This window comes from Halichoerus grypus, chromosome 14 (genome assembly GCF_964656455.1).
Source record: "Halichoerus grypus chromosome 14, mHalGry1.hap1.1, whole genome shotgun sequence".
In the NCBI taxonomy this organism is placed as follows: Eukaryota; Metazoa; Chordata; class Mammalia; order Carnivora; family Phocidae; genus Halichoerus; species Halichoerus grypus.
This window is the reverse complement of record NC_135725.1, coordinates 58,004,238-58,018,162: the sequence shown is the minus strand read 5'-3', so window position 1 is coordinate 58,018,162 and position 13,925 is coordinate 58,004,238. Positions and strand designations below refer to the sequence as shown.

At 51.8% G+C, this 13,925-nt stretch overlaps 2 protein-coding genes across 6 annotated transcripts; one reads left to right on the top strand and one right to left on the bottom strand.

The window, feature by feature from the left end:
* Positions 1-1,463: 1,463 nt before the first annotated feature.
* Positions 1,464-4,808, bottom strand: GALT (galactose-1-phosphate uridylyltransferase). 4 transcript variants are annotated; one of them, XM_036081352.2, is made up of 11 exons: positions 4,630-4,808; positions 4,174-4,343; positions 3,871-3,946; positions 3,732-3,780; positions 3,481-3,610; positions 3,270-3,326; positions 3,005-3,127; positions 2,588-2,720; positions 2,404-2,487; positions 1,931-2,085; positions 1,464-1,635 (listed from the first exon to the last, which is right to left on the bottom strand). In XM_036081352.2, the coding sequence occupies exons 1-11, from the start codon at positions 4,709-4,711 to the stop codon at positions 1,555-1,557; spliced, it is 1,140 nt and encodes a 379-aa protein (XP_035937245.1). In that variant the 5' UTR covers positions 4,712-4,808; the 3' UTR covers positions 1,464-1,554. The 4 variants fall into 4 exon arrangements, with proteins under 4 accessions (XP_035937245.1, XP_077917531.1, XP_035937246.1 ...); XM_078061405.1 differs by having other exon boundaries at positions 4,724-4,789; XM_036081353.2 differs by lacking the exon at positions 2,404-2,487.
* Positions 4,809-9,971: 5,163 nt separating this feature from the next.
* Positions 9,972-12,748, top strand: SIGMAR1 (sigma non-opioid intracellular receptor 1). Of its 2 annotated transcripts, XM_036081355.2 has the most exons (4): positions 9,974-10,257; positions 10,402-10,602; positions 10,736-10,828; positions 11,674-12,748. In XM_036081355.2, the coding sequence occupies exons 1-4, from the start codon at positions 10,107-10,109 to the stop codon at positions 11,898-11,900; spliced, it is 672 nt and encodes a 223-aa protein (XP_035937248.1). In that variant the 5' UTR covers positions 9,974-10,106; the 3' UTR covers positions 11,901-12,748. The 2 variants fall into 2 exon arrangements, with proteins under 2 accessions (XP_035937249.1, XP_035937248.1); XM_036081356.2 differs by lacking the exon at positions 10,736-10,828 and having other exon boundaries at positions 9,972-10,257.
* Positions 12,749-13,925: the final 1,177 nt, after the last annotated feature.

Sequence of the window (13,925 nt, the reverse complement as noted above, 5' to 3'; positions counted from 1 at the left end):
TGCTGGGGGACAGAGTGTGGAGCTGGATTCCTGGGTCCTCCCTACAGCCCTGCCCTCCTGGGACAGCAGGACTGGAAGTTTTCAGGCCCCTCCTCCTTCCAGCTTTGTCCAAAAACAAAGCCTCAAGTTCAGTGGCTCAGGAGCCATTGGGCAGGTGACTGGAGAAGCTGAAGGTGCCCCTGACTTCAGATAAGGGGCAGCAGTTCTCAAACTTTGCTGGACATTGTGGTTATAAAACTGCCAAGCCACACTCCAAACCAATTACATCCGAATCTCTGGAAGCTGGCCTTGGCATCAGTGTTTAAAACTCCCAAATGATTCCAAAATGCAGCCAAATCAAGACTGTAGGGTCAGGCGTTTGTGTAGGTGTATGCCTTAAGAAACCAGCCACCCCCATTCAGGGTTCACATCTACTCCCCAGTCAGTGGGGTCTCAAGGGAGATGTGTACCATGTCTGTCTGAGTTCCTTCCAGACACTCCAAGTCCTAGACCCTACCCTTCAGAGTCTCAAGGAAGAAAAAACCCTTGACTAGAAGGCAGGCAGCCAAGCTTCTCCTGGGCCAAGTCATCACTGTCTAGTCTTGGCATGATAGCCCCTCCCAAACTCAGATGCCTTGAGAGAAGAATGGAAGATAAAAAGCCTCAGGCCATCCATGCTTTGCTCACAAGCCCTATCCTCACCTAAAAGTTTGGAAGGCCCTAGGTGGCATCAGGTCTTCTGGGTTGCATGCCCTATTATTGCCACACAGTCATACAATCTTCCAAAGGAAACAGGTCCAGAGGGGAGGGGGCAGACTCAAGCTGCCCTCCTTAAAGGGCTGGTGCTCCTAACTCTGATAGCCCCTTCCCTGCCAGAGCTGTTTTCTTCCTTTCTTCCCCTGCAATGATTGGGGCACATGGGCAACACAGGCGTGCAGAGCCTGCCCATATATGCTGCATGTGAGAGTCAGAGAAGTCAAGGACACAAAGCCATGTACACGTTCCCTACCCACCCCTTCAGCCCGTGGGCTGGAGCAGAGCCAAGCTGCAGCCACTCACAAAGCCAGGGTTCTGGCCAGCAGCCCAGTGTCTGGCCACTGACCACTGGGACCAGGATCCTGCTCACCCGCTCCCCACCAAACCCTCAGGCCTAGGCTTGTTGAGCTGACATATCATCCTAGGGGTGGTGGTGAAGAGGGCTCTGGCCTTCCCAAAGTCTTAGCCACAGACAAGAACTCAGGATTTTAAAAAATTTCTTTAACTGTGATGCCTTTGTTACTCCAGGAATAAGAGAATCTATAGGCCAGACACAGCATTGAGTATTCATTTTGTTCAGAGATTTGGGGTGTAATTTTTGTACTCTTAAGTTTTTGCACATCTGCAGGCAAAGAAAAGTTGCGGCTGGTGCTGTGCCATCAGCCTTTAACCGAGATCCCTGAGGATTATAGTTCATACTTGTCTGTCATTAGAATATGTGATTAAAGTTTGAGAAACACAGTTTAGTTTTATTGATCCCACATCTTCCCAACCCTAGGCCCTGGTTCCCTCAAGCAGAAGGCCCTGTGGTCAATGTGGTCAGGCGATGGTTGCTGTCTCCCTATCCTTCTGCCCCAGGCGGTAATGAACCTCAGGAACGGCCCTTAGTCTCTCCGCAGCCTGTAAGGGAACAGGGAGCAATCAGGGAGAATAAGCGCTGCCCAGAATGGTGGTATGGAGCGGTATGAGTGGAACAGTAGTAACAAGTGCCTAGGAGACACTGGGGGGGAAGGCTTGTCAGACCAGGAGGCTGGCAATAAGGACCACCAGAATAACCAGAGGATAGAGCTGAGCAGCTTCTGAGTCCTTAGGAATGCCTAGGTTATAGAGGTTTTCCGGGTCATGATTATTGGGCTCCCTTGGGGAAATGGGAGACAAAAGGAACCCAAGGACCCAGGGTGCTCTGAAATCTGACCTGCTCAGGGGTGAGGTCCCTCTGAGCCTGGGCAAGCATTTCATAGCCAACCATGAATTTCCGGACGGTGGCAGAGCGCAGGAGTGGAGGGTAGTAATGAGCATGCAGCTGCCAGTGATCCCAGTTGGCGCCAGCCTCTGATCCCGTGGGAGCCCCTGACAGGAAGAAGACATAACTGGGGAGGGCCATTTTTTAGCTCTTCAGCTTAGCCCCTACCCCCAAACCAGGCTAGGTATCTGAAAACTACATCTCCCAGCATTCCTTGCCAGTGAGTAGACCAGGCATGAAAACACTGGGAGACATAGTTTCACCAAGTTTGTTGTTCCACCTTCAGTCCCAGCATCCCTACTCGGGACACTCCCCCCGCCCCCAACAAGTATTTCAAAGCCTGCTGGGGTTGCAGTCCACTGAGCTCTGCCTCAGGACCTCAGAAATGGTGTTGGGGCTAGGTATGGATGCTCAAAAAGCCTTACCGTGCCAGCCCATGGAGTAGGGAAAGGATGTCTCAAATAGGTTGTCATACTTGGTCAAGAGCTTCTTCATGATAGAGGCTAGATCTGGAACCAGAGCCTGACTCAGCCTGGGGCCAAGATGGTAGCCCTACCAGAGCCATCCCCATCCTATACATGGCCCCTGGGTCCCAGCTGGGAGACTCACCATCACGCTCAGCAGGGGTCAGCTCAGGAAGGCGTCGCACATGCCTCCGGGGCAGCAGCAGTGTCTGGAAGGGCCACACTGCCCAAAAGGGGACCAGTACTAACCAGTGCTCACTGGTTAAGACCAGACGTTCCTGGGCAGACCAAGTGGAAATGAAGTCATCAAGGGGGGGAGGGGGTTGTTGTCAGCAAATAGGCAGGAGAAGGAGAAAAAATGTACCCAGAATCTGATGGCTTCTCATCACCTCCACCACTACCACCCTAATGTAAGCCACCATCGTCTTTCCTTTAGATTATTGCTATGGCTTCCCATCAAGTCTCTCTGCTATTTCCCTTCTACCCTTCTCCTTCACACACCTTTCTCTTCTGGGGTGAGGTTAGGAGTTCCTTGGGAAAGCAGGGTCTGGCTTTTTCCCACCTTTCTGAGCAGCTCCTGGTGGCCATATTCCATTAGCAAGGGTTCTCCATGTTGACTCTGATAGGCCTGCTGAGATCGCTCCTCACGCTGGGCAGTATCTGGCAGAAAACTACTGGCCCAGACCTGTCAAGGGGCAGGAGCAGAAAACTGGCAGATCCTTCACCCCCAAGCCTCCACATTACTTATTCTGTCCCTCCACTTCCCTTCCCCACAGTACTGCCTTGGACTCACCCCAGAAATCCACTGGAGGCCCTGACACACTTACCTGGCAGTGGGGATGGGGGTTGGAACAGCCCATCATGGCTCCTTTGTTTTCAAAGATCTATCAGGTAGAGGTACAGAGCTTTAGTAGCCAGAGAGACACCAGATCAGCCTCTCCCGACCACACCCTGTGAAAACAGGAATACCACTTCCCAGCACCAAAGCTGCACCACCCGCTCCCTGTCCATCTAGGGTAGGGGGGCAACCTCACAGACCTGCACCCAAGGGTACCGGGCTCCCAGCTCCTCTGTCACTGCGGCCCATGCATCGATGACAGTTCGGATCTCAGGGACTGACATGAGTGGCAGCGTTACATCCGACCAGGGGTGGAAGCACATGACCTTACTGGGTGGTGGGGAAGGGAGAAATGACAGAGATATAGGGCTTGGCTGTGCTAGGGGCAGGGCTCAACCCTAGTGCTCAGTCCAACCCAGGGCTGAAGGTAAGAGAGGAATTCCATAGTTACCAAACTCCTCGAGCAGCCTCTGTTTGGAAAAGGGGATGATCACTGGGTCCTGAGATAAAGGAGTGTCACTCTCTGTAACAGAAGTCCTCCAAGAGGTCCAGCCTCTCGTCCCCCCCAACAGCAGCTAGAGCCAGGTTACCTGGATTGGGGGCATCAGGCTGCAGAGCTGGGAAGTCGTTGTCAAACAGGAAGGTGCCATCATAGTAGGGATTCACCTACTGACAAGGATTGGCTAGAAGCATTTGCTGCTCCCTACCCACCAGTCATGTGGCGGGCTTCAGGGGCTGGACAGGCTACAAAGAGGGTGTGGAAGACCCGCTGTGGGGTCAGAAAGACTTGGTGGGACATAACACAGGAGGCCCACCCCCTTGTGGGTGAGGGGCAGCTCTAAGAGGGAGTAGTACTCCTGGCCTAGTTGCAGATGTAGGTTCTAAAGGCTTACCTCTCCATTGGCCCGTGTGGCCCCGGGACACAGAGGGTTGTGGGGGTCATGGCGGGGAACTGTCTTCAGGAGCGGGGGCTCTACTTGCCCCTGCCAGGGCCGCTTCATGCGGTGAGCTGACACCAGCACCCACTCATCTTGTAGCGGGTTGTAGCGGATATGCTGATGTTCTGGGGACAGAGAGGCAAGATCGGTCAGCAAAACTCTCTGACCCTCTCTGCCCTGGGTCTCACCCACCAGCAGGCCCAAGCTCGGAAGCACCCTCTCAGCCCTGCCTGCTCAGGAGCCAAAGGCCCAGGCTTGAGCTTTCCCAGCTCGTATTAGCCTGGGGTCCCAACTCAGGCGCGCCAGCTTGGCGGGGTGGGCGCGCCGATCTGGGGGAAGGGACGATAACTTTCTAAGCAAAGGGAGGGCTCGGCTCCGCGTTCCAGCAAGTCCCAGACGCCCTGTAGTTACCGCTCGCCCGGAAGGTTGTGGCCGTGGCGTCTGCCTCTGGCGCCTGCTGGCGCTGCTCAGGGGTTGATCCGCTGCGCGACATTAGGCCACTTACGTGGGTGGGGATCTTCTGGAACGCGACAAAGCGGACTCTCACCCATCTCCGGGTCTGCCTCGCCCACCCCCGATGATTGGTCAGCCGCCGCACGTGACTGCCTAAGGGCCCGCCCGCCCAATCGCGGGCGGGGCTCAGGAAAGCCTACCAATTTGGGGGGCGACTTTGGTCATCCCAGTACACCCCTGGGCCAAGTCACTACCCTAAAAGAATCTCTGTAAAAGCCGCTTATTGCAGATCCTTCAGCTCCATGACGCTTACAAGATTTCTTTGCTGTATTCAGTAGTTCATTCTGTCATTCATTCAGCAAATATTTACTGAATATCTGTGTGCCAGGCACCTAGTCTCCATATGGGGCAAATGGATGCCCCTGCACAAGTCAGGCATGGTCTCTGCTCCCGCAGCTTACACACTAGGGCCAAGGAGGGGTAAAACCCTGGATCCACAATTACCTCACTTACTTCCTCAATGGCTATAGTGGAGGAAAAGCAAAATGGCATGGGGGTGAGGGTGGGAGTGATCTGCTTCAGCTGAACCCTGGCCTCCAGTTATTACCTGGAGGAGTAGATAGTTCACCAAAATCATACCCTGTCCCCTCCAGGCAGGAGAAACAGGTTTAGGAAAAAAAGGCTAAGTAACCATATTCTCTCTCTTATATGCTCACACTGAAAGCACAAGAAGTGAGCAGTGTAAGAGGGCTATAAGAAATCTGAAAGTGTATGGGGCGCCTGGGTGGCTCAGTCTGTTAAGCTCAGATCATGATCCCAGGGTCCTGGGATCAAGCCCTGCATTGGGCTCCTTGCTCAGCAGAGTCTGCTTCTCCCTCTCCCTCTGGCTCCCCTTGCTTGCACTCTCTGTCAAATAAGTAAATAAAATTAAAAAAAAATTTTTTTTAAATAAAGATTTTATTTATTTGAGAGAGAGAGAGAAAGTGAGAGAGAGAGCACAAGCAGGGAGAGTGGCAGGTAGAGAGAGAAGCAGGCAGGGAGCCTGACATGGGGCTCGATCCCAGGACCCTGGGATCATGACCCGAACCGAAGGCAGATGCTTAACTGACTGAGCCACCCAGGCGCCCAGTAAATAAAATCTTTTTTAAAAAGGAGGGAAAGAAAAGAAAGCACACCTTCTTATTAAAAGAAGAAGAAATCTGAAAGTGTGGACAGGACCCAACTGCAGGTAGCTCCAGCCACCATCTAGGTGGGTTCAGGGGTGTTTCCTTTACACTAGGATAAAATTCAAATTAATTCCTCCCCTGGCACTTTTAAAAAGACATCTAAATATTGTTTGAACCTCCTCCTCATTCCACAGTGAAGAACAGAAGCCTAAGGTCACCCAGAGGAGTAGTGGCCTAGCTAAGATTTGAACCCAAGTTTCCAGGCTCTTCTCGCTGCTCATTTTAGAGACTCAAGACAGAAACCTAGTGAGCTAGGAGCTCCACAGTAGCAGGAAAGCCCCTTCCCCCAACCCAGGCCAGGCCAACCCAGGTGTTTTGCAGCTCAGATGCAAAAACTGGGTCATTGGTCATTTACCTAATCTCTGCGCTAGGTCCTCAGACTGGAATCTGAAGAGGCTACTAGGTAGGGGGCAGGGGGCAGGGGGCAGGGAACTGAGAAATGAGGATTTTACCTATACCACTGGCTTTTCATTCTTTGGAGTGGGGGGTGAGGGGAGCTGGGATGGAAGATTTGTTTTCCTCCTCTCTCAGCCATCTTTGTTGTTGGAGTGACTGGATTTTGGAGGCAGCCCCATTTTCCCAAGAACACCAGTGCTTCAGTGCCACTCCTTGGATCATGCTGATGTAGTTTTGAATGTAGGTGAGGTCCAGAGCCGACGGCCAGAATTCTTGAGACATCTTTGGTGCAAAAAGGTGATTTTATTAAAGCAGGGGGACAGGACCCTGGGCAGAAAGAGCTGCTGCACCGGGGTTGTGAGGGGTGGCTGATTATATACTTGGGAGTTGGGGGTAAGGAAAAAGGGAGGTTTTTAAAAAAACTTTCATATGCTAAAGAGGACCTGCAAGATACCGGACGCCTTGCCATTGTCAAGTTAAGATTGTTTTTTTCCTCTAGTAAAGCATTAACATTAAGACAGTTGGGAGCTTCCTTCTGGAAAATAGGTTATTGATAAGAATGTTTTTTCTTACAAATGTCACTAAAATATTTGTAAATTGAGGGAGACTCATGTCTTGCAGGATTGTGATCTCTATAAGTTAACCATTTGTTTTTCCTTCCCTTAGCTTTAGGGCAGCCAACAGTGTCTGAGGAATGTCCTACATGTCCCACGGGGGGGGGGGGGGGCTTGCAGGGTGTCAGCTTGTGCTTTGTCCTCAGCTTGTCTTCTGCTCCCTCATCAGTGCTAGCTAACTCCTCACGCCCTTCAGAAACATCTCCTCAGGAACATTTCCAAACCTCTCCTCTGTCTCCCAAGATCACTTTTTCGGGGAAGAGTACAATGACTGAGATGGGGCCTACTGAGCCCTTCCCCTCCAAGATCTCTTCTACAACCTTGTTAAGAAGAAAACTATAGGGCGCCTGGGTGGCTCAGTTGGTTAAGCGACTGCCTTCGGCTCAGGTCATGATCCCGGAGTTCCGGGATCAAGTCCCACATCGGGCTCCCTGCTCGGCGGGGAGTCTGCTTCTCCCTCTAACCCTACCCCCTCTTGCGCTCTCTCTCTCTCTCAAATAAATAAATAAAATCTTTAACAAAAAAAAAGAAGAAAACTATAGGCCCAAACTGGTGTCACATATGTCAAGTTTTCAAACCGGGACTTAATGCCTAATCTGTGGTTTCAACTTCCCCAGAAATGTAGTCTGGTTAGTCAGGAATTTTCCGATTAGCACCAATGAGTCCCTTCCTGGGCCCTCTTCCCCAAAGGAAGACGAGGGAATCTGCATAATAAGATCCCGTGCTTTCTCCCCTAAGGCAAAAGGAACTTGCCTGGATCAATCCTTTTCTAGTAACTTTCTTATCCCCTACTTCTTCTATAAAAACCTTCCACTTCGGGGGCACCTTAAGCGTCTGACTCTTGATTTTGGCTCAGGTCACAATCTCAGGGTCTTGAGATCGAGCCCCAAGTCAGCTCCACACTCAGCGGGGAGTCTGCTGGAGAGTCTCTCCCTCTTCCTCTGCCCCTCCCCCTCCCATGCGTGGGCACTCTAAATAAATAAATAAATCTTTAAAAAAATAAAAATAAAAACCTTCCATTTTGCATACCTCCTCCTTGGAGCTCCCCTCTACTTGCTAGATGGTGTGCTGCCTGATTCATGAATTGTTTAATAAAGCCAATTAGATCTTCAAATTTACTTGGTTCAATTTTGTTTCTTAACATCTAGAGAATATGGCTGTGATCAATTTTTTTTAAGAAACAGTGTGTGCTAGAGAAGCCTTCTGAAAGACCAGGGGAACTGCAGACCCAGACAGTCCCAGAGAGTTCTGCCTAAACAGGGGCATAGAGGCCAGATTTTGGGGTTAGTCCCTGGTCCTCAGGGTTAAGAGAATGGTCAGCTCAGGAGTGTCGCAGGAGCCAGAGCCAATACAAAAACGTTCCCTCCGTCATGCAGTCTCCTCTAGATAATCCCTTCTTTATCTTTCCTTTCTTGGCCAAGTTTCTCAAAAAATAGTCCATCTTCCCAGCCTCTACTCTTACCGGCACAATACACTGTAACACGTCTAGTGGCCTGTATTAGGTTAAGTAATCTTAGTCGCTGTAGCAAATGACACCCCACCCCCCAAACTCAGTGGCTTAGCAACACAGTCCATTTGGGGGGCGGGGGGAAGCAGCATTCAGAATTCTCCACTACTTAATTCTCTGTAACTAAGATAATAGATGAGGGAAGAGTGAGAATGTAAAGAATTTCACAGGTTTTAGGAGCCAGACCTGCCTGGAAGTGGCATACGTAATTTCTGGCTATACTTCATTGGCCAGAACACAATCATAAGGCCTCATCTAACTACAGAGTATACTGTGGAATGTAATCTGGCTGCCCGAGAGCAAAAGGAAATAGATTTGTGAATGTATAGCATCATCTCTGCTATATGCCCCTACTGAGAAACCTAATGACCATTTCCTATCATTTTATCAGAACTCTCAATTACATTTGACTGTGTTGACCCTTCATTCCATCACTATCATGTGTGATGCTATGCTCTTCCTGTTCTCTTCTCCTTTGTGTTTTATTTATATAGCAAACACATATGTCACCATTTGTGAGTTACTAATTGCTTTATAAATATTAACTCATTTAATCTTCATCACGATGAAGGTATGTACTATGAGGTAGGTACTTTTATTCATCCCATTTCACAGATGAGAAAACTGAGTCACAGGGTTTAACTAACTTACCCAAGATCACACAACTAGTAGGTGGCAGGAGCCAGGCTTTTAATCCAGTCCAGCTCCAGAATTTCTTTCTTAATCCCTGCACTTTGCTGCTTCTTTTCTCCTTTGCTTCTCTTCCTTTATCATCTCCCTCCCCGTAACCCTGTTGGCTTACAATGCCCTCCTCTCACATTTCGTGCTGCAAAGATTTTTTTTTTTTAAGATTTTATTTATTTATTTGACAGAGACAGAGACAGCGAGAGCAGGAACACAAGCAGGGGGAGTGGGAGAGGGAGAAGCAAGCTTCCCGCTGAGCAGGGAGCCCGATGTGGGGCTCGATCCCAGGACTCTGGGATCATGACCTGAGCCAAAGACAGCCGCTTAAGGACTGAGCCACCCAGGCGCCCAATATTTTGTGCTTCAAAACAAAGAATGAATCGTAGGCTCCAAAAAGACCCCATGTTGTCTCTTCACGGTGCCTTTGCTCTTGGAAGAGGCCTCATTTGCTAGAATGCCCTCCGCAGTTCCCTTAAACACATTGCTCAGGCGTCACCGCCTCCAGAAAGCCTTCCGTAACGTTCCTAGGCAGAAGCGCCTCCTCCCACTTTCTGTGCTAGCAAAGGAGACGACCACAAGTCCCGAAAGGCTCTGCTTCCGGGCTCGCCTGCTTCACCTGTGAGCCCAAGCGGGCCAGTCCATTCTGAGTGTCACGGCCACCTAAGCCCCACCCACACTCACACCCGCACCCGCACGTGGTATGGCACTCGGAGAGACCCCGCCTGTAGGCCCTAAAGGGAAGAGCTGGGATGGGCTAGCCCCGCCCCCTCGCATCACGCGCGAGGCTCCGCCCCACCCCTTGGCGCTCCCCGCTCCCCGAGAGGAAATGGTTCAACCCGAGGGGCGGTGCCCGGGTGCCCGGACTGTTCTGATTGGTCAGGGCGAGCCGTACCACGGCTGTGGCGGGGGAACGGTAGTGGTCTGCGTGCCGCAGGTTTGGAGGCAGTGGGAGTCACAGGTCCAGGCCCCAGGTTGTTCCTTCGCTTCTCTGCCAGGCCGCCCGCCGGGATGCAGTGGGCAGTGGGCCGGCGGTGGGTGTGGGCCGCGTTGCTCCTGGCTGTTGCAGCTGTGCTGGCCCAGGTGGTCTGGCTCTGGCTGGGCACGCAAAGCTTCGTCTTCCAGCACGAAGAGATAGCGCAGCTGGCCCGGCAGTATGCGGGTGAGCCGACGGATGACCGGGCGAGTGAATGGGTGGAGGGCAGGGACCTGGGGAGGCCCGAGCCGAGCTGGGAGTTTCAGAGGCGCCTTTCCCGAGTTCGGAGTGGTGCTGGCTCTGACTGTGTTGTTTCTCTGCCCCCGCCAGGGCTGGACCACGAGCTGGCCTTCTCTCGGCTGATCGTGGAACTACGGCGGCTGCACCCAGGCCACGTGTTGCCCGACGAGGAGCTGCAGTGGGTGTTCGTGAACGCGGGCGGCTGGATGGGCGCCATGTGCCTTCTGCACGCCTCACTGTCCGAGTACGTGCTGCTCTTCGGCACCGCCCTGGGCTCTCGCGGCCACTCGGGTCAGTGCTGGCGGCGGGCCGAACTGGGAGGCTGGGGCTGTACAAGGGCTTATGCCCTCCTTTCTGATGTTTGGCCAAGCCATGTATTGGCGCTGATACCCTGATACTCGGTGTCCATCTGATTGTCCCTCAGGGCGCTATTGGGCTGAGATCTCGGACACCATCATCTCTGGCACTTTCCACCAGTGGAGAGAGGGCACTACCAAAAGTGAGGTCTTCTACCCAGGTGGGTAGGGGGACTCAGTCAGAGAGGTGGGTCGCTTCGTTCTGGGGTGCCCATAGTTGGAGGAGAGCCATAGCATGGAATGGAGGTCGTTGGGAGCTCTTCCCTGGTTCCCTTATCCCCGCAGATAAGCCACAGGTCGTTGATTGAAGCAGGTCCAAGGACCCCAGTTGCTTTCTACTGTCAAAAGGAAACAAAACATAACAGCTTCCTGTTAACCCTGTCTAATTTTTATCTACCAAGACACTGTTCTATTCATCCAACATTCCAGCAGTTGTTGGGGAGACAGTTGGGTAATCAGATAGGTTGTCATATCCCCAAAGACAAGACAGACCATCGTCTTCCTTGTTTCTATGGTGAAACATTTTACATAAAAAGTAGAGCTTTGGACTTCCACATAAGTTTGAGGTTGAGTGTTACAGGCATGACAGGCATTATAATTGAACAGCTACATTTCTCAGAGAACCAAACAAGTCTTATTATCACCCCTCCCTATCTAACAGGCCCAGCCCAAGTTTAGCTAAATTTCTGCCTGACATGAGTGAGGCTTGGGAATGCAGACTTCCAGGACTCCCATACAGTGGCCCATGGCCAGGTGAGGTGGCCCTCCCTGGCTCCCCCCCCCCCAAAGAGGATGTGAGCCAGGTGATGGCACAGAAGAAAACTTAGGAGTGGCTATCTTGGCTCCTTACTCTTCCAGATGGGCGACGAGGCCAGTGAGGTAAGGCTTTTTCCTTTCCTGAAGCTCCTGCTCTGTTCCCTACCCCTAGATAGCCCATGGGTTAGGGAGGTGGCAGCAATGGAAGGGCAGGGCTAGACTTCTTATGTGGGTGCTCCCTGTTCCCCAGGAGAGACCGTGGTGCATGGGCCTGGTGAGGCAACGGCTGTGGAATGGGGGCCAAACACATGGATGGTGGAGTATGGCCGGGGTGTCATCCCATCTACCCTGGCCTTCGCGCTGGCTGACACAGTCTTCAGCACCCAGGACTTCCTCACACTCTTCTATACTCTTCGCGCCTATGCCCGGGGCCTCAGGCTTGAGTTCACCACCTACCTCTTCGGCCAGGACCCCTGACCAGCCAGGCCTGAAGGAGGACCTGTGGATAGACAGGAGCGGGCAGGCCCGCATACATCCACTTTCTGGAGCCCACATGAAAAGACAGGGACATATTCACAACATGCAACTACTAAGTTCCTGGTGTACGAGCAGGGACATACATGCTTATACAAGCAAACAGAGAGACTCATGGGAACATATGGGACATACATGCAGATAGAATCCCATGTGTACAGCAGCATCATGCATTCACACCCATCCAGAGAGGGAGCCCCACATATACCAAGGGAGCCAGTCACATTCAGACACACATACTACAGGCTTGACTCACTAACTCAGGCCTTTCCAGAGCTTCCCTCCACCAGTCAGGGCTCGGGAGTTAAGGATGGGTGTGGGTATTATCCTCTGTCTGGGCCTGACCCCTCGATCCAGCAGCAGTTGAGGGGGGAGGAAGATGAAGGGTTGCCTGTGGAGGCCCCCTTCATCTCCCTGTCCTCACCATATGCCTTACCCCCATTCTCTTCCCCTGCTATGCAAGTGCTCTCAAGGCCTGTCCCCCACCCGCTCAGCAACTTAGTCAACTGGGGAACCATAAGAATGGAGAATGCTGAGGTCAGGGTCCTATCCTGAAAGACCCCTGCCCCCAACCCCATTCATCCCTCAGGAGTATGGTGGGGAGGCTGGCCTCAGCTCAGGGCCCACTGCTGGGCAGGGGACCTAGAGGGGTTAGCCTAGGTCCAGGGAGCCATCCCTGGCCTACAGAAGGCCTTTTCTGCACACATACACCCCCATCACAGCTTTCAGACACTGCCTTTGATGCACTGTCTGTCCATCTGTCTCTGTTAATAAAGACCTTTTGAACAGTTTCATTTCTTCGTGTGTCGGAACAGTAGGAAAACCTGCTAATGTGAAGAAATTAAGGGCTGGGAGATGGTGTGTGTTTTGATCTTGCCTACTCTTGCCAGTGCCATTCTGGAAGTAGTCCTGGGAATCCGATCCTGGATGGCCACGGGGTGGCAGTATATACTCACTTTTGAGCTGAAGGAGGCACAATAATCGTTTTGTCTGTTTCCAGGATATCATGCCCACCCCTACCCAGAGAAGTTCTTCCTCTCCAGTTTTCCTTCTCCAGGACACCTGACTTGTAGGAGCCCCCAGGGGTGGAGAGCAGGGACACTACCTGGTGGTGTCTGAGGTAGGTGGGGCTGGCACTAGAATGAAGGAAAAGAGGGGCCTAAGGTGCACTCACTCCCAGGGACACTGCATTTACCTTCTTAAATTTTGCACCCTGGCACCTCACTTGCCTCACCTTCCTCCTGGCCCTGTTCTAAGGTTGAATAAGACCCAGGCCACTGTCACTTCTTAGGCTTCCTGGTATATTAAGAACAGAACGAAATTGGTTATGAAAATATACAATTTATTTTTTAAGATTTTATTTATTTGAGGGAGAGGGAGAAGCAGACTCCCTGCTGAGCAAGGAGCCCAACATGGGGCTTGATCCCAGGACGCTGAGATCATGACCTGAGCCCAAGGCAGACGCTTAACCAACTAAGCCACCCAGGCGCCCCAAAAATACACAATTTTTATATACAAACTCAACATTCTCTGAAGTTATTTATTTATTAGAAGAGCACAAGCAGGGAGAGAAGCAGGGTCCCCGCTGAGCAAGGAACCCAATGCGGAACTAGATCCCAGGACCCTGGGATTATGACCCAAGCTGAAGGCAGATGCCCAACTGACTGAGCCACCCAGGCATCCCCAAACTCAACATTCTAATGAACAACAACACAAAAGACTACATGTATAACCATTTGGAAACAACATCAAAAGTTTCAATTTGTGGCTCTGAGTGAATGTGAGGCCAGGCAAGATGGCCATTCCGACATTTCACTACTACCACCATGTTGGCCATGACAGGTCCTGGCTGGGGCTTCTCCACTGGGTTGCAAAGCCAAGCCTCTAAGGATTTCTCCCACCCTGTAACCCAGCTCTGCCTCTAGGCTCAGAGACTACATCTATTAGGAATGCCCTAGCTCCCCTTGT